The sequence below is a fragment of the Furipterus horrens genome, unplaced genomic scaffold (assembly GCF_987537825.1).
Source record: "Furipterus horrens unplaced genomic scaffold, mFurHor1.1.pri manual_scaffold_6, whole genome shotgun sequence".
NCBI lineage: Eukaryota > Metazoa > Chordata > Mammalia > Chiroptera > Furipteridae > Furipterus > Furipterus horrens.
In genome coordinates this window covers 169,308,115-169,325,785 of record NW_028327176.1, presented here as the reverse complement: position 1 = coordinate 169,325,785, position 17,671 = coordinate 169,308,115, and the positions used below count along the sequence as shown (strand labels likewise).

The 17,671-nt window shown below is 39.8% G+C and overlaps 2 protein-coding genes across 3 annotated transcripts in view; one reads left to right on the top strand and one right to left on the bottom strand.

Moving 5' to 3' along the window:
* The window catches only part of SLC2A12 (solute carrier family 2 member 12), a 50,797-nt gene extending 38,054 nt beyond the window's left edge, over nucleotides 1-12,743 (top strand). The window contains exons 3-5 of the mRNA XM_090279872.1: nucleotides 1,652-1,774; nucleotides 5,844-5,976; nucleotides 12,212-12,743. Coding sequence (XP_090135998.1) covers nucleotides 1,652-1,774; nucleotides 5,844-5,976; nucleotides 12,212-12,341 — 386 coding nt within the window. The 3' untranslated portion in view covers nucleotides 12,342-12,743. The remainder of the gene's footprint in view (nucleotides 1-1,651; nucleotides 1,775-5,843; nucleotides 5,977-12,211) is intronic.
* Nucleotides 12,744-15,998: 3,255 nt separating this feature from the next.
* Nucleotides 15,999-17,671, bottom strand: part of TBPL1 (TATA-box binding protein like 1) — a 29,193-nt gene continuing 27,520 nt past the window's right edge. For both annotated transcript variants that reach the window (XM_090279870.1, XM_090279871.1), the window contains exon 7: nucleotides 15,999-16,602. In XM_090279870.1, coding sequence (XP_090135996.1) covers nucleotides 16,523-16,602 — 80 coding nt within the window. In that variant the 3' untranslated portion in view covers nucleotides 15,999-16,522. The remainder of the gene's footprint in view (nucleotides 16,603-17,671) is intronic.

Sequence of the window (17,671 nt, the reverse complement as noted above, 5' to 3'; positions counted from 1 at the left end):
CATAATTTTCTCTTGTATTTGTCCAAGGTCAGGTCATTACAAAGGCTTCACCAGAATTCTGCTGCTATCGCTCTACTCAGAGCCAGATCCCATCACACAAAGCTCAAGGCTTGGTTATCTCCAAGGATGGCATCTGAAAGAAACTCGTGAGGGTCTTTTGGGGCAGGAAGGGGAGGGGAGGGGCATGTAATTTTGTTTCTGAATTCCCTATTGATTAGAAAAATAATAACAATCATGTTCCTTTTCTTACCATTTTCTTCCAGGCCCTAAAGGTAATCCGACATAGATTTGCTTGGAGAAGATAATCAAGAAAAACATGTTTTTCCTGCCCTCTTCTATTAGTTCACTTATTTTTCTTACTTTAAGACAGATTTACTGCGAGCAGATGTTTTCTCTACAGAGAGTGATAGTGTGATGAAAGACACTGTTAAATTAGAGGCACAGCTGACTGCTTGATTCTGGCAGAGGTGGCCACATAGTTGCTGGCCAGTGGGCACTCTCCCTGGCTTCTTGCTACTTCCTCCGACTCCCTCCTTTGGGCTAGGATGATGCGGCTGGTTGCTATATAAATGCTGGCTTTTCAACACAAGGTGACTTAGCAGTGAGTCAGGCCTGGGGCAGCTCCTAAATCCTTCCTTCCTCAGAATTAAACGTGTTTGTACTCCACATTTAATTATTCATTAACAAATATTCATTGAGCCACCATCGTGATTAAAAATCATGAGTTCCAGAGACTGACTGCCAGGGCTTAACGCCACCTCTGCACGTAGGGGCCTCATGACCACATAGGAGCCCTGTGACCCTGGCTAATTATGAACTCCTTTATGCCTCAGTTTCCTCTTCTATAAAAGAGGGAAAGTAATAGTGCTTGTCTTGTAGGATTTCCTGAGGATCAAATGAGATGATGTTCGTAAAGTGTTCAGCCCACTGTAGGAACTTGTAGTGAATTTATTTGGCCAACTCGGTTTGCTTAGCTGTGAGCAGGAGACAAGTTAATTTGCTCTTCTACTTCCCTTTCTAATTCCATCAGGCAGGTCCTATAAGTTTCCTTGTCACTCTCAGATAATAAAAAGTTCTCTGATCAATTTTCATGCCAAGAAGAGTCTCCTTCCAGAAATTCAGGTGTTTAGTCTGGTATACTAATCAAATCTTGGAGCTCTGTTTCATTTAGAGCTTCTCTCTCACTAGCTTGTGTAGGCCAGGAAGCCCAAGTAGAAGTGAGTGTCGTAGCCACCTCCTTCCTCATACCCTCTTTGTTTTATTTCCTACCCACTCAGTAGCTATGGTGTTGGATTCCTCCAAGGTCAGAGGCAAAGGAGACTGCAGGAAAGGGCCCAGAGGGATAGCAGGTAGAGCTAGGGGTTGCCATTGAGGGTCTGTACTTGGTAGATGGCCCCACCCTTGCTGTTCTCATTTCCATTTGTCAGACCTGTGTCTCATACAGGACTTTAAATCCCTGCTCCTACTCTGGGGACCATTGTCAGGCTCTCTCAGAGTTTCTCACTTGGCTGGAGCTAAGGAGAAAGCACATGGCCCCATTCTTCAACCACAAATCTCACCGGACTAGGGTAAAGAACCATGGGCTGCCCTTCAGTTTCGATGGCTTTTTGATAATTCTGCTGTTCCTGGCCCCCTCTGCCTTTTCCTCTAGTGCCCTGGCTGGTGCTCAGTGAGATTTTTCCTGGTGGAATCAGAGGGCAAGCCATGGCTTTAACTTCAAGCATGAACTGGAGCATCAACCTCCTCATCTCTCTGACGTTTTTGACCGTGACTGGTAAGGATGTGTTCTTTTCCTCGAATGTCTTTGTGTCTTTAGGACAAATGTAAGGGCAGCACACTCACTTAGAAAACATTGTACCATGGACATGTTCAAACACGTTCCAAAGTAAAGAGAGTAGCGAGGAACCTTATTTACCTACCAGCCAACTTACAGAGTTGCCAATCGTAATTCATTTATAACCTCACCTGTACTTCCTCTCACATTATTTTAAGACACACCTCAGACAGAATGTCATTTAGCTATAAAATTTCAGGGTGGATCACTAAAAAATAAGACATTTAAAAACTATAACCACAATATCATTATCAATTTTAAAATATTAATAAAAATTCCTTGATATCAATATACAGTGTGTTCACATTCTTCAAAGTGTCTTCTAATTATTTTTTATATTTTGTTTGTTTGAATCGCAATCCAAATACATAACTTAGAACTGATTCATATGTCTCTTAAGAATTGTAGGTTTCATCCTTGTTTATCCTCCCCTCCTTCCTACTTCAGTTTTAATGAAGAAACTGGGTCATTTGTTTAGCAGTTTTCCCCATTTGGGATTTTGCCAGTTGTCGTCACATCACCCGCCCTTCTGTGTTTTGTGTTTCCAGTGAATTGCTGTCTAGATTAAGAGTCTTAGGGAGATTTAGATTTTAAATCTCCTCAACCTTCTGGATCTAGACTGCAGTTTACAGGAAACATGAAGGGCAGAAGGGCAGGTGATATGACAATTTGGCAAAATCCTGCCTGGGGAAAACTACTAAACAAGTGACCCGGTTTCTTCATTAAAACTATAAAGTGAGGGGGAGAGCAGGGAGAAGTGGAGATAAAACTTACAGATTTTAAGAGACATATGAATCAATTAATCGTAAGTTATGTTTTTGGGTCATGATTCAAAGTATAAAAAATAATTCTAAGGCCATTGGAAAATGTGAATACTATGTATATATTATATATAAATTTTCAAAAACAGATTCATACTCAAAAAATGTACATATCTATTTATATATAGTACTTCTGAATCTTGTCAATCACTTTAAGTACATCTACTTTTGGAACTTTCGGAGTTGTTAAATAAATATGGGCTGAGTTTTTATATCAAACTTTAAAATGTTTGTGCCTTTCTTATTTCTTTTAGAAATAGCCCAAGATGAAAGGAAACAAAGGAACTGGTCATGAACACCAACCACACCTTTCCTACTTAAATCACACCCCGAGACCCATGCCCTTCACCTACACACACAGGCGTGCGAGCACACGCACACACACACCCTTGTCTGGTGTTTCATGTGGAGAAAGAGACAGACAAGGAAGAATGGAAATAATAAGGGACAAAAACAGATGAAACAAACCTCTGGGAAGGACAGCAATATATAGGATGAGCTCAGAATTCCGAAGTTCTATGTGGGTTTTTAAAACAAATGTTGGGAAAGAAAGCGTATCCGCTTTTTAAAAATCCTGGCATAATCTGAAATCTGTAGATGACATTTAACTGAGCTAAGTTGGGAATTCTACACTTACTTTCAACAATCAATTTTCCAAGTGAAAGATAAGGGCAGCAAGCCCCTGGAGACCAGCCCTTTTAGTGCAAGTTCAGCTCTATCAGGAAACAGTGTTCCAGAGAGATGGACTTGCTGTGCTCACGGCAGAGCTACAGCATTGTGCTCAGCTCGGAGTCAAGTATTTTAAGAAGGCTGTTTCAATATTTTATGAGGGTTGCAATGTGTCTCCCAACCAGTGCAAACTGGGTGGCATGGGCATGTGACCTATCGTTACTGAGCTCAAGGGTTTGGGGTCACTGCTTGGGTGTTCTGTTCAAGAATGAGCGGTGTTAAGACGTGTTTGCCACAAGGTAGTTTTATTTACTTGCAGCACGTAAAGGAGACGGGATGGATAGCCATTGCTTATATACACTATTTGGTCTGTTAAATGTTGCTACACTAAATAGGTTGGTGCTGGTCAAGCTTATCCTCCTCACAGCTGGTCTGCAAAAGACTGTGCTACATTTTAACAGTTAGCAAGAACAGTCCTTAGTAAGAATGAACCCCACCTTGAGATGCTTGTCCTAACATTTCGGTTTGTGAAAAACAGTTGCAAGAGTTCAGCCCAGGCTGCTGTGGCTCAGTGGATTGAGCGTCGGCCTGCTAGCCAAGTGTCGCTGGTTCGATTCCCAGTCAGGGCACATGACTAGGTTGCACATCAGGTCCCCAGCTGGGGGTGCGAGTGAGAGGCAACCACACAGTGATTTTCTCTCCCTCTCTTTCTCCTTTCCTCTCTCTCTAAAGATAAAATAAACAAACAAACAAACAAAAAAAGAGTTCAGGATGTTGGCCCCAGACAGAGGATGCTCAGGGAAGGGGTAGGCTGCTCAGGGAAGGGGTGGGACGCACAGAAATACTGGAGCGCTGTCTTGTAGAAGGGATGGGGAGAGCTGATCCTGAGGACAAAGCAGAACCTCTGAACCACAGTTCCTGAAAGGCAGACTTGCACTTAGGAATCAGTGAGGAATACCTTTTTAACAGGTAGGGCCAGCTCACCGTGCACACGGAATCTTTGTAAAGTGGTGAGCCCCTTTACAAAGTGCTCAAACAGATTAGGGGACAAGTTTGATGAGACCACTTTATTTTTTTTTTACTTTCTATATTCTGCTTTTATGCCCCAGAAGGGAAGAAGGACCAAGTCTACAAGCACTTAATTAAGAATTCACTTGGACTTAAAACCCTGTGCCAGCAGCAAGAAACAGAGGGATCAGATTAAATAAAATGCGTTAGAGCAGTGCTATTCCTCCTTCCTGCTTCTTCCCTCCTCAGCGCGTAGGCACAACTGACACGAGTGGTGAATGTGCTCAGCCCCCTCCACACTGCATTTACGGAACTGCCCTCGCGTGTACTATTGGGTCAGTATTCCTGACTGACCGACCGTAATTTGTGGCTGCAGCTGTTTAGGGCTATTTACACAGCTCCAGCCTGTGGTTCGTCTGAGCCTGTGTTCGAAAGAGCCAACTTTCTGCTTACTACACCGGGCCACACTCGACCTCCTGCAGCTGCGCCAGGGGCAGCCCGATGCAAATGGAGGCTCGAGTGCACAGGGGGCCATCTCTCACCAATGAACACACCTTGACCTTGGTCAGTAACTACAAAGGGACTGTACCTTTGGCTAGAAGGGGTCAGAGGGAAAACTAGGCTGGCAGGTGAGACCCATCCTGCTTCTTGCTGCTGCAGCTGAGCAAGTGAATGCCTTTTCTTAGAGCCATTATCACTTTTTTCTCTGAATCTAGGAAGAAGCATCACAGATATGCTAGCTACTAAATGATGAAATATTGCCAACATGAAATTAGTTATTCAATTCAAAGTAAAGAAGACCCTGGCTGGTGTGGGTCAGTTGGTTGGAGCGTTGTACCATACACCAAAAGGCTATGGGTTCGATCCCTGCTCAGGGTGCATATGGGAGACAATGAATCAATGTTTCTCTCTCTCTCTCCCTCTTTCTCTTCTCCTGCCCCCCTCCCTCCCTTCCTCTATCTCAAAAATCAATAGATATTTAAAATACATAAATAAATAAATATAGTTTGGTTACTTAAAAAAATCAACTGAAAAAAAAATCAGAGTAAAGAAGGGTGAGTTTGTTCCAAGAAAGTCCATCTGTATCAATATGTCTTTAAAATGTCCATTAATAAAAACCAAACTGCTACAGCAGTGATTCCCAGAGAGAAATTCTGAAGCACAAGGGGAGAGAGGAGATATTTTACCTTCTGTTTTATACATTTTTGTGTTGTTTCAGGTTCTCCTTTTGCAAGGAGCAAAAAGAAAAGCATGTTCACCAAAAAGATGGCATTGGATTTAAATTGCAATGGTTACAAGACTACTATTTATTCTACCAGCGAAAGCTGGGGTAGTTTGTAAACATGAACCTTTCAGAGGCTGGCTGTAGCTGAATTTGTATTGCTATTTCCCAGGATACTAAGTGTCTGAAAATACCTATGTTTTTATATATGCTCTAAGAAGTGGCTGTCCACAAGAGAGATCGAAGCAACACAAACATATTTCTAACCCATTTCTCTGGTCCTTTATAGATCTCGTTGGACTGCCATGGGTGTGCTTTACATATGCAATCATGAGTGTTGCAGCCCTGGTGTTCGTTGTCGTGTTTATACCTGAGACAAAGGGATGCTCTTTGGAACAAATATCAATGGAGCTGGCAAAAGCGTGAGTACGATGATGTGAATTGCTCTCCGAAGAGAGCACTCTTTGGTCAGAGAGGCAGCTTTTTTACATACAACAAGATCATAATAATATTTGAAATTATTTTAGGATATTCCCTTTGGTGTGGAACCAACCATCTCTCAAAGCATAATTCCAGTTTGCCATGTATTTAGTTTGGGTGACTCAGCTAAGGAATTAGAATAATCGGTGTCTTTACCAAGTGAACCTTTCAAAGCTCTTTTCAGCAATGATCGAAGGACTCCTCCCATCTCCCTAGCTTCCCCCAACACCAGGGTATCTTTATTTGGGGTTCAGGATAGACCCTGGAATGGCAGGCTCACCCTGTGCTAAAACTGTGGCTTCAGCTCTTCATTTCTATCACACTTGCCAGTCTCTTTAAGCCCTCAACACTTGTAAAGGCTAAGATTATCAGGAAAACTCAGACTTAAATGTTTATGATTATTCCAAATATGGCACAAAGTAAGTTTGAGACAGATTAAGAGCTTCTTAGGTGAATGGCATTTAGAAAGCCAGTTAAATAAATTTCACATGGAAACATTGCTTTAACTAATTAACTCAGAAGTAGGCTGTAAAAAACTCCCTCTCTTTTATTTTTATCTTGTTTTATTTTTTAAAGACTTTATTTATTTAATTTTTAAAGAGAGGAGAAGGGAAGGAAAAACAGAGGGAGAGAAACATCAATGTGCGGTTGCCTCTCACACATCCCCAACTGGGGACCTGGCCTGCAATCCAGGCATGTGCCCTGACTGGGAATCAAACCCCCAGCCTTTTGGTTTGCATGCTGGCATTCAATCAACTGCACCACATCAGGTAGGGTCAAAACCCCCTTTCTTTTAATAGTAGAACTGACAGCTCTAACTGCTGAAACAGGCCTGGGGGAGGGCGCCAGGAATGTAGGGGAAGTTGTTACTCTTACCTCTGAAAATGCAGAGATACTTGTTCTTGGGTTTTAATAGAATGGGAGGAAACTACATATTTATTATTTGTGACTTTCTCCTAAAGATACTTTCAATACACTAGAGAGAAATGTATGATTGCTTCAGAAATTGTGGGCACAGTGATCCTTCAGCTTTCATCTAAAGGAAAAATAAACCTGAAATGATGGTAGGCATATATATTTATATAGACCAAACTGCTAATCCTGGTTTATTAGGGCACAGAGTAAGCAAGGTTGTGGAAACATTTTTTTACTTTGTACTTTATATACTTTTAAATGGTTCACATTTTAGCAACATATCACTTTAGTAAGTAGAAAAGCTTCTCTCTTAATTTAGGCCATAAGTTAAATCGTAGGACTAATTTTTGATAAAAGCCCTGTTTTTAAAAAAATGAAATGAAAATGAACCTTACTCATTGACAAGAGAAACAAAGGTGTTGGGAAGGCAATGGCTGTCTGGTCACAGGCTGTGATTCAATCTATAGCCCGTGCAATGGGAGGAGGAAGAGATCTGCGTTCAGGTAGGTGAGACATCGGGGTTTTGCCACAGCACTCCCTTCTCCACCGCTCCAGCTAGCACTGCTTCAGCTCTTTGCTGACCATCTCCTAGGGACCGGGCGCTGTACTAGAAGAGAACTGAATATACAGGGCATCGTTGGTTTACTTTATTTAAGAGGCAGACGTGAAAACAGACCACTGTAATATACTGCGTTGGAAGGGACAGAGAAGTATACTGGAGGATTTCACCTGGAAAAGCTTCCTGAGAAAGATGCTGCCAGAGCAGTCTTGGGGACGTTATCTGGGCAAAGAAGCGTGTGGGAGTCAGAGGAGAGGACCACACGCAGAGATGGGTGTGGAGTGAAGAGGGCAGGCTCTAGGATCCAGAGATGAGCCCAGAGCACAGGGCAGAGAGCAGTCAAGAAAGATCTTGTTTGTCTTGGTAAAAAATTTGGATTTTATCCTGAAAGTGCTGTGATATGATTAAAACAACTGGGCAGGGGAGAAAAGTAACCAGATTTTTGAAGAAGCACTTGGCAAAATCTGGCAAATGGAAAGGGGAGAGGCTGAATGCGGGAGGCTAAGAGGAGTGCGCTGGGAGTCAGGAGACGTGCTGGCTGGGTGTGGGGATAGAACCTGCACAGCTCGGTGCTTGCTAGAAAAGGTAGCTGAGGGAACGGGCGACCTGGGATCTCCTCTAGCGTAGGGAACGAACCCAGTACGCAATGGGACAGTAAGACCCAGGGCAGGAGAAAGAGCAGGTTTGGGAGCCAAGAGTCTGATGGCTGGTTGGGGACGACACTGAGTGCAGCTTGCACGGACTGTCTGAGAGGCGCGCACGGAGCATACAAGTGGAGGGGAAAGAAGGCACGTGCTCACTGGGAACAGGAGTAGAGGAGAAATACCTACGTTGGAGCAATAGGTTTGGTTCTCAACACTGTTACACGCGCACGGTTAGATCACATTTGGTGGAGTCTCAGCTTTTGAGGGCCCAGTTTAAGAAAAATATTATAAATTTTGAACACAAAATTACACGTGACCATACGGGTCTTGGAAGGGGCTGTGCAGGTGAGCGGCCCTGGGCCTAAGTTTCATTGGCTTTATGGAAACTCACCTTGTGTATATGCACTTTTGAACTACCCATCTACTAAGTAGGAGAGCAAAATTGCTTTAAAAAATAAAGGTTTGTTAAAATCCTTGTGGGCAATACTAGCTAAAGAATTGGAGCAGGGAGAAAGTAGTAATGAATTAATTGAAGAATGCTACCCTATTATCACTCCCTATTGCACTCTTTCTTAGGAAGTTTAACTTGATAGCAGAATGTTCTGGATGAGTTAAGAAACTTTTAGATCTGTTTTTCACAGGGGGGCCTGTCAGAATGTATCAAACTGCAAACCAAATGAGAGTTTGAAAGGCAAAACTTAAGAAAGGCTCATCTTCCCATCTAGTGGATCTCCAGAATCAGATACTCCCTAAGAACATATGATCTAAAACTGAACAAACCTATTCCATCAAAATATGGGGTGGGGAAGGAATCTGTCTAAACCAGTAAGACTCTGAAATAGGAAGTGTTTTTGAAAGAATATTTCTGTTACTTTTGAGTCATGCAATCACTCAACCTTACATCCAGACCCTCTCCAAGAAAGTCATACATTGCAAAGTAGGAGAGATACAAAAAACCAAGGTACTGCCAACCCCTAGACAGACTACACAAGTATTGTGAGGTTGGTATTGAAGCACAAAACCAGGTAAGGGCATCAGTGCAGAGAATTATAAAAGATGAGGTGGCAAAATAATTCTGCATTTTACACTCATTTATAGCAGGAGGAGCAGTATCTACCAGGTGGGCCCATGTGGAGAAGCCCAGTCCTAAAGGCAGGCCGGAAACAAAATTGCTTTCAAAAATGTCTTGGCAAACTCCTATCTGTGCAGCACTAGAGAGGCTGGGCTTGTCCTAGCTTGAAGCAGCCGGTTGGTAACGGCTTTAAAAATGAAAATGTAAGCAATCTGAATTGTAGAGATTGATCAATGTATAAAATGTGCATGTTAAACAAGCTTCCCTGGAGGGAAATGCCAGAGACCGAAATAAAAATAAAATACATAACTGAACTGAAAAGTTACCAAACTAGCGAAGGAAATGCGGGGTGGCAGAAAGCCCAGGGAACTTGCGAGGACAAGGAAGCTGAAGTGAACTTGAAGACTGAGGAAGGACACCGCTGAGTTAAGGGAGCCTATGAATTTAGGAGTTAAGGAAACAATGAATCCATTTTTGTCACCAGGGAAATGGATAATCCTGATGTGGATATGCCAATGATTAGCTAAGGAGAAAGGAAATTATAATATCAAATTAACTCCAAATTTGATACCACCCATTGCTTAACATTTTCCTTTCTGACATTTGCAGTTGGGTCCTTTTCCTGCTATTCTCACGAGCCTGAGAAAACACATATTCTTCCAAGGTTGTTAACTTTCTTATAAAATAAACAGTGACTCAGCTGAGAGCTCAGGAAAGATTTCAGTAATAATGTCCTTTGAAAGGATTTTATTTTAATTTCTGCCTTGCAAGTTACAAACTCAAAATTGGAATGCTTGCACATGTGCTATTTCAGCTGTGCTTTTTCTCCACTTTAGGTGGAAACCTGTAGGGAAACCCAACAAGTTCTTGTTTTGTAAATATTTTAGTTTTGAGGCCTACTTGTCACTTTTAATAGTTAATTTTATACAGCCATTCCTTTCTTCCTTCATTCCAATTCATTTATTCAGTATTTACTGAGCATCTATTACATGCTAGGCATCTTCTGCGTGCTATGATTAATGAGCAAAAAATGCACTGATAAAAATAGTGATTGGGGGCTACTTTTGATTGAGTGAGCTAAGAGATTACCCTGAGAGATAACATTTAAGATAAAATCTGGGTGATAATCAAGAGCCAACTCTGCACAGATAGGGGAAAGGAGAATTCAGAGAGTTAGTGCAAAGGATAAACTTTGAAACACTTGACCTGTTCTAGGAACCGAAAGAAATTCAGAGGCTGTAATCTTGAGATTCAGTTAGAAAGTCGGCAGAGACTGGAGTGTAGGGGTTTGTAAACTGAGTGAGTTTGGATTCATTCTAAACGTAATGGGAAGCTACTAAACTATTTAAGCAGATGATGTGATCTAATTTACATTTTAAGGATTACCACCTGCGCCTCTGCAGTCACATAGATGAACCTGACTGTGGCCGAGTCTCACTGCAAATCCTGAACACTGACTTCAAGCGGCCCTCAGTGCTGCCTGGCCAGTGCACACATCCCTGGTCCGTTAACTGCCTCTCTCCTAGACAACTGCTCATTGCCACCTCTTTCCGGAAACCTCCCCAACTCTGCAACCTTCCTCACTCCCACTGAAGGCCTGGCTCCCTGACAATGGACACAATCACAAGGGAATTTCCTTAACTTCAGGCATCAACCCTCACATTGGTATTTGTATCCAAATACACCAACCATTTCTCCGAGGTCTACCTTTTAGCTCCATCGTTCCTGTTTCGCTTCTTGAGGACATTCTCCAGCAAGTCTCCTTGCTTACTGGCACATCAGCCCTCTTTCACCTGTCCACCGGGTCTCTACTTCTCATTAGCATAGAAACCTGGCGTGGTTTCTGCCCCATCTTTTTTTTTTTTTTTTTATAGGTCTTTTGATCCCATTTTCATATACTTGTCATGTTCTGGCCATACTGGTCTTTCTGGAAGTACGGTAGTCCCTCTCTCTATCGCGGCCTCACTGTATCGTGGGATTTTAAAAAATATTATATTTAATTATTTATATCAGATTTTTCACTGTATCGCGGGATTTTGCAGTACTGTATACATATGTTGTTGAAGTTATGTAGGTTTAAGAGTATAGAATAAATGTAAGGATCCTACTTCGCGGGGCGGGGGGTGTCTAGAATGTAATACCCGCTATAAGTGAGGGAATACTGTATAATTTATTGGCAATTCTTCACTTGGTTCCTGCCCCAACTTCACTGCAGTTTCAGATCAAATGTTACTGTATAAATGCCAGCAGTATGATATACCGCCCTCGCCCCATCATGGTGTCATTCTTTCCTCCTTTCCTGTTTACCTTTCTCATTAGCACTTTCACCACTTGAAATCATATGCTTCTGTGCTACCCCCTCTATTAAAACGTAAGCTGCTTGGAATTTGAAAGCAGGAATCTTTTTCTTCTCTCTCCAAAGCACCTACCCTAGCACCAGGGACGTTGCAGTTCGTTAACCGGTTAAATTCCAGAAAAAGGGTATTTGAAAGGGGAGAAAAGTGCAGAGGTGAATTTCTCTTTTTTAAATAAATGTAAAATACTGGAGCCTATTTTCATGCTGAGGGTAATAATCTTGTAGGAAAGAATTTGTTAATGCAGGAGTGAAGGAACAATGCAAAAAACAGATTCCGTAGACATAAATTTTAGAGGCATACTGGTTGCAGTTTGAGAAACGGAAGAAGTTGAGAGGCTGGGATGCTGCCTCCAGGAGTGCTAGGCAACACTGTCCTTGGAACCGTTCTCTGCGTATAGGATCGCGCTGTGTTCTGGGAAGACACTCCACCTTACCCTCTGCATGCGATTGACCCATGTTCTGTGGTATATGGAATTTTATGATACATCAAGACTGCAATTTTGAAAAATTGCCTTTTTTGCATGGCTAAAGCATGAAAGCCCAGGGGGGGGTTAAAAAAATAATAGCCTGCACATTTTCTTAAAGTACTGTAAACTAATGACATTTTCATTAGTGCCTCTTTGTCTTTCAGGAACTATGTGAAAAACAACATTTGTTTTATGAGTCATCACCAAAAGGAATTCGTGCCAGACTCCAAAAAAGAAAAACCTCAAGAGCAGCTCTTGGAGTGTGGTGGACAGCCAGAACCTTATAAATGTTGATACAGTTTAAGAACATTTAGTATGATGTCTTCATACCAATACACATTGGCCAGCCCCAGGTTTTGTCTTTAGTGTCATGGAGCTAATTTTAAAGGGACATTCTGAAATTATAAAGTCAACCTTGAATCGCCATCCACAATAGAAAATGAAGTATAATGTTCCAAGCATCTATTACTCTGAGCAGGACACCAGGTTAAAAACAAAAAAACAAAAAAAAAAACACCAAACACTAGCTGTTTCAACACTTCCCACCTTTCAGAAAGCAGCTTTGAAAGGCTGACCTAATGGTGGAATCAACTTTTGCCTTAAGATACATATACAGACAGGCCAGGTGCAGCTTTATTATTCAGATACTAAGTGGTCTAAACACAAGCTTATAGTTTTGTTTTGCTTGTTTTTTTTTCCTACTAACACTATTTGCACTGGGTCTTGTGTAAAAAAGAACCAGAACACAATGTGGACAATTGCATATATGTTCTAGATTAGGATAGGTTCCTGGCTAGGAATTTAGTGATAATCCCTAATCACAGTTTCACAGGTACAAGGAATATGAATCTTTATGAATTATGAACTATAATGTAATGCAAAATGTCTTTTATGAATTTCATATTATAAAATAATGTGAGAAGCAATTCTGCAATAGGTGAGAAAAATAAGTATTTTCCCCATCCATTAAAAAAAACATGAATAGAGGACGACTTGAAATTCCTGGGGCCATATTTATTTAGAATTAGTTGTGTTATTAGTACAACATTGGGAGTCAGGCCATTAGGTTATTTATGCAAATCTCTGAGCAATTAGATTTGACTTTTTAGCCAAGCTTACAGAATTCTCTTTGTGAGGCATTCATCACTTTACAGTGATCCGCAGTTTCCTGCAATTCTTGGCACTCCTCAGGATTACCACTACCTCAGGTTACGGCACATGGGCCTTGACCGATGCTGTCAGGTGACTGCAGGCACAACATGTGACACTGAGACATCAGCATGACCCCCCTGACCACGTTCTTCTCTATGATGAAACTGAGATCACCAACTGTACCAGCAAACTGGGTTTTACCCACACAACGGGTTGCTCTCTTGTGCATTTCTGAAGAATTTTAAGAATTGGTAAGGCATTTTAACAATAGAATTTAGATATGATAGAAAATCTACAATAAGGAATTTCAAACCACTTAAGCAGTAATCCATTAAATTACTGATATGCATTATAAAACTATGGAAGACATTCAAAAAACTTAAAACAATGAATAACCTAACTTGAAAATGAATACGAAAATATGATTAACATGAAGAGAAGCCTGAGTCAAAAACATATTTGAAACCCTTTCTATTTAGCTTGGCGTTCTACTGGCATTAAACAAATTGTCCCAAGTTGGAGGATATAAAGGTATATGACCTACTATATTTCCTTGTAAGAAAGTGGAAGACTAATTGATGTAAGAAATAAAAAACTATATTATCAGAGATTCAGGAGAATGACGGAAAGTCCTGGTTCTTAAATGTACTACCTTGATTAAAACTGGCAGGGGAAATCCTAAGAAAAGGAGATCTGAGATCTTAATTCTGCCAGGGTACATTTCATATGTAAGTTAGAGCATGCATTACCCTCCCCAGCTTTTGTTTGTTTTGGAAGGAGAGGGAAAGTGTATTCTGTAGCAGTTCACTTTAAGAAATTCACTATGAATCTTTGGTGAAATTATATTGAGGTTAAAAGAAAATCAAGATAGGTAATCAATGTAAATTTTTTTTCCTTTGCCAAGCATCACAGAATGTAAGGTATTTAACAGAATTATTATATGTTTTCTTTGAAGTTCAAATACATATATATTTTATACTTCTTAGCCATTCACTGTTAATGCGAAGGAAATTGTTTCAAACCTATTAGTTTTATGACTAGTGATTTTAACTTCAGGATCTTAAAATACTTTGTTATACTTTTATTTCACTATTCTGAATCTATAACTAAATAAGTCCATCTTCAAACTAATGTTTACCCAATACACTCCCAATCAGAGCTTTTTGGCTTTCAAAAATAAAAAAGGGAAATACTTATAATTTGTAGGTCTATATTTAGTTTTTATTTATAATGGAATTTCCAGCACTTGTGAAAAGCTAGAAGACATCAGTCCCGCTCATTTCTCACCAGCACTGCTAGGTTTTGTGGGTTACGCATGACAGGTACTTCACCAGTGACATCCAGGGAGTGACCCTGAAACCAGACCCCTTTAGATTGTGTTTTCCCCAGAAAGCATTTTGATGAGCTCCTTTCTTATCTACCTAGTTTTTAAGTCACTCAAATACTGAAAATGTTATGATATCTAGTTATATAATTGGGCCATATAATCGTGTTTTTTTCCCCTTTTCCATATTTCTTTTTGGGGAACACAATAAAAGAGGAGGCCACTTATTAATTACTGTTAATTAAAACTAAGTGGAAAATCTCAAATGTTTAAAACAGTCTTCCCAGAACTTGTAATTTTTTCATCGGATTTTATTCTCTTTTATGAAGTTATCTATCCTACTGGAACTTAAACGAAGCAAATAAACACAAATGTTAAGAAAAGAGAACAGAAGTCTGAAAATCACAATTAAGTTTTTTACAAAAAAGAAAATATAAGTTAGCCTTTACCCAACCCCCCCCCCACACACTTATGACAGAGTGAGAAGCAGGAGGAGGTAAAAATAAAATAATATGTATTGTTCAGTACAGTGCTTAAGCTAAATTTTCAAGATTTTATAATATGGTAAGGAAAATGTACTAGAATATGGAGGTTAAGTTATTGTACTTTGTCACAAAGGTTGCAAACATCTTAAGAAATTCATTCAGGTCTCAGTGGAAGATTGTGTTGGACTATTGTCTCTACTGAGAAGCTAATTTAATTCTGGACTCAGTTTTATTTCCTAGGTAAAATCATTGTTGGTTATATTAAGTATAAACGTATAAAGTCATATGGTAGAACAAAATGGCAGCTTGATTCTGTTTTACCATTCCAGGGCTCATGGGTGAGCTAGACAGCCATTGTTTCACAAATGCGTCTTTATTATAACTTTTCAGAGTAGCTATCTTATATACCGAATAGTCACTCTTTGGCTCCATTAAATAAGACACAGCAACAGGAGAGACACATCTTGCAAAATGGCTTTCAGGTTCAAGTTGAACTAGATTATAATGATACTGTGGCACAGAGGCAGCTTGTGGACACTTCTGGTTGAAAACAGCTCAGTATATCAACTTTTGACAAGACTTATAGTATAGCCTTAAATACCAACCTAAGATTATCACTTTCCTACAACTAGGGTTGAGTCTTTCCAGAATACAAGGTCCAATCCATCACAGCTTCTTTCTCATATTCATCTAGTAGGAAAGAGGTTTCTTTTTTAAAAACTACAGCTTTATAACTTTTAAAAGATATTTAACATTTTCTATCATATTAAATTAGCAACATAAAATATTTCTGCTTAATCTATAAAGTTCTACTCTGGGTCCCTAGAAGTTATATACATGTTTTCATTTCTAACCTGCAAGAAAAACAATCCTATTTGATATTTGGTAACAGAGCATTAAAAGATCCTATATACACGTGGCATATATATACATTTACAAAATACACTTCAAAAAGAAGCCAACACACTTTAGCAAAAGTCTGAGCTTGCATAGATTTAAAAAAAAATTAGGAATACAATTTTTATTAAAATAGAAAATGGGGAATAAAAGTTATAGAATGGATATGAAGAGAGATCTTTTCCAAACTTTTATTTGTGCACATTCAATTGAAAAAGATAACTTTTACAGGTTCTTTGGTGCCCTTATTCAACATACAAAAATGTAAAAGACTATTCACAAATAAAACACATTAGCTCAAACTGGAAAAAATAACAACAAAACAAGTCAAGGTAGTGCACACTGTGACAGCTCTGCTTATGGGGACATGAGAATTACTGCGAAAATAAATAGAACGTCCTGTAAAAGCAGCAAAGTCATGTCTTGTAAACTTCCTTTTTATATTACAGCAAAGTTTGAAGTAAAATCCAAAGGGACCGGAGCTTACACTGTAGCCGTGAATGAATAAAAAGAGTCTATTTCCTCAATTACCGTTGGTCCAGTTTTCCTTCTGAGTCCAATGTGCAGCAGGTTGTAAAAGGTGCTCAGTTAGGGATTCTAACCAATTAAGTGATGAATTATAAAATTTCTTTCCTGCTTTCAAACACAAATGGGTAAATCTGTTCCACAGCTGTAGCAACAGCCTTTACATTGGGCCCTGTAATAGACACAACAGAGGAAGGGGTGAGAGAAGGCAGAGAGAGCACTAGGAAAAAGGTTGACTTGTCAGAATTAAAAACATTCAAGCTGTCTTGGGATTACTGTTTTGAAAAAACTTACACACATAATTATACACACAGTCATAATGAAAATCAAGAGGATAATTTTTTTTTTTCCTGGACAATTAAAGGGAATTGAAAACCAAAATGATGTTACTCATCTTGTTTTAGGGCACCGGTGTGACAACAGTGTATCTAAAGAACTGCAACAAACTGTCATGGAGGCGAATAAAATGCGCTACAATATGCTTATTAAAGGACGAAATGACAAATGGGCCTAGTAAACTACTATCCTTTTGGTCACTGTAGTCTGGCTCATGGTCTGGCTATGACTGAAGCTCACAGGAATATTGAAAAAAAAGAGCAGAAAAAAAAAAAAAAAGCTGCTGCCCAAGTGCTGGGAAACCAGAGGCTGTTATAAACTATATGGTCTAAAAATGCCCCCAGATTTACTGCTCGCCTGGCCATCACCCTCACAGCTTACTCAAGCAATAGAAAACAAAACAAGCACAAGGAAATGAGGTGATGCCACATGTTAATTAACCCATATAATGCTACAGTAGCTTTTCAAAAATGAATAGCTTAAAAAGAAACATAGAAGTGGACAAAAATATTTTCATAAAATTTATTTTGAATAAAAACGATTTCACTAACTACACATACCTCTTTAGAAGGATCCTAAAAACATACATATGTACCCACTGTGTACTCTTAATGGTGCTGACCACATCTTAGGCTGGTCCACTCCTTCCTGACTCAATTTACCCCCTTCACATAGTATAGTACTTTGCCCATGGGAACCACTTGAGTATGAATGACCGAATTGTTGTAACATTTCATAAAATATTCCAGATGTAAATATATAATACATACTAATTAACCAGGTCAATTGTCTTTAGCTTGTTACTGTGCTGTTTAATTATCTATTAACTCAATAAAGATAGAGTTTACACATGCATCGTTTTATTCTATACTTAGTAGAGATTTATCAATATTTGGAGTCCCTCA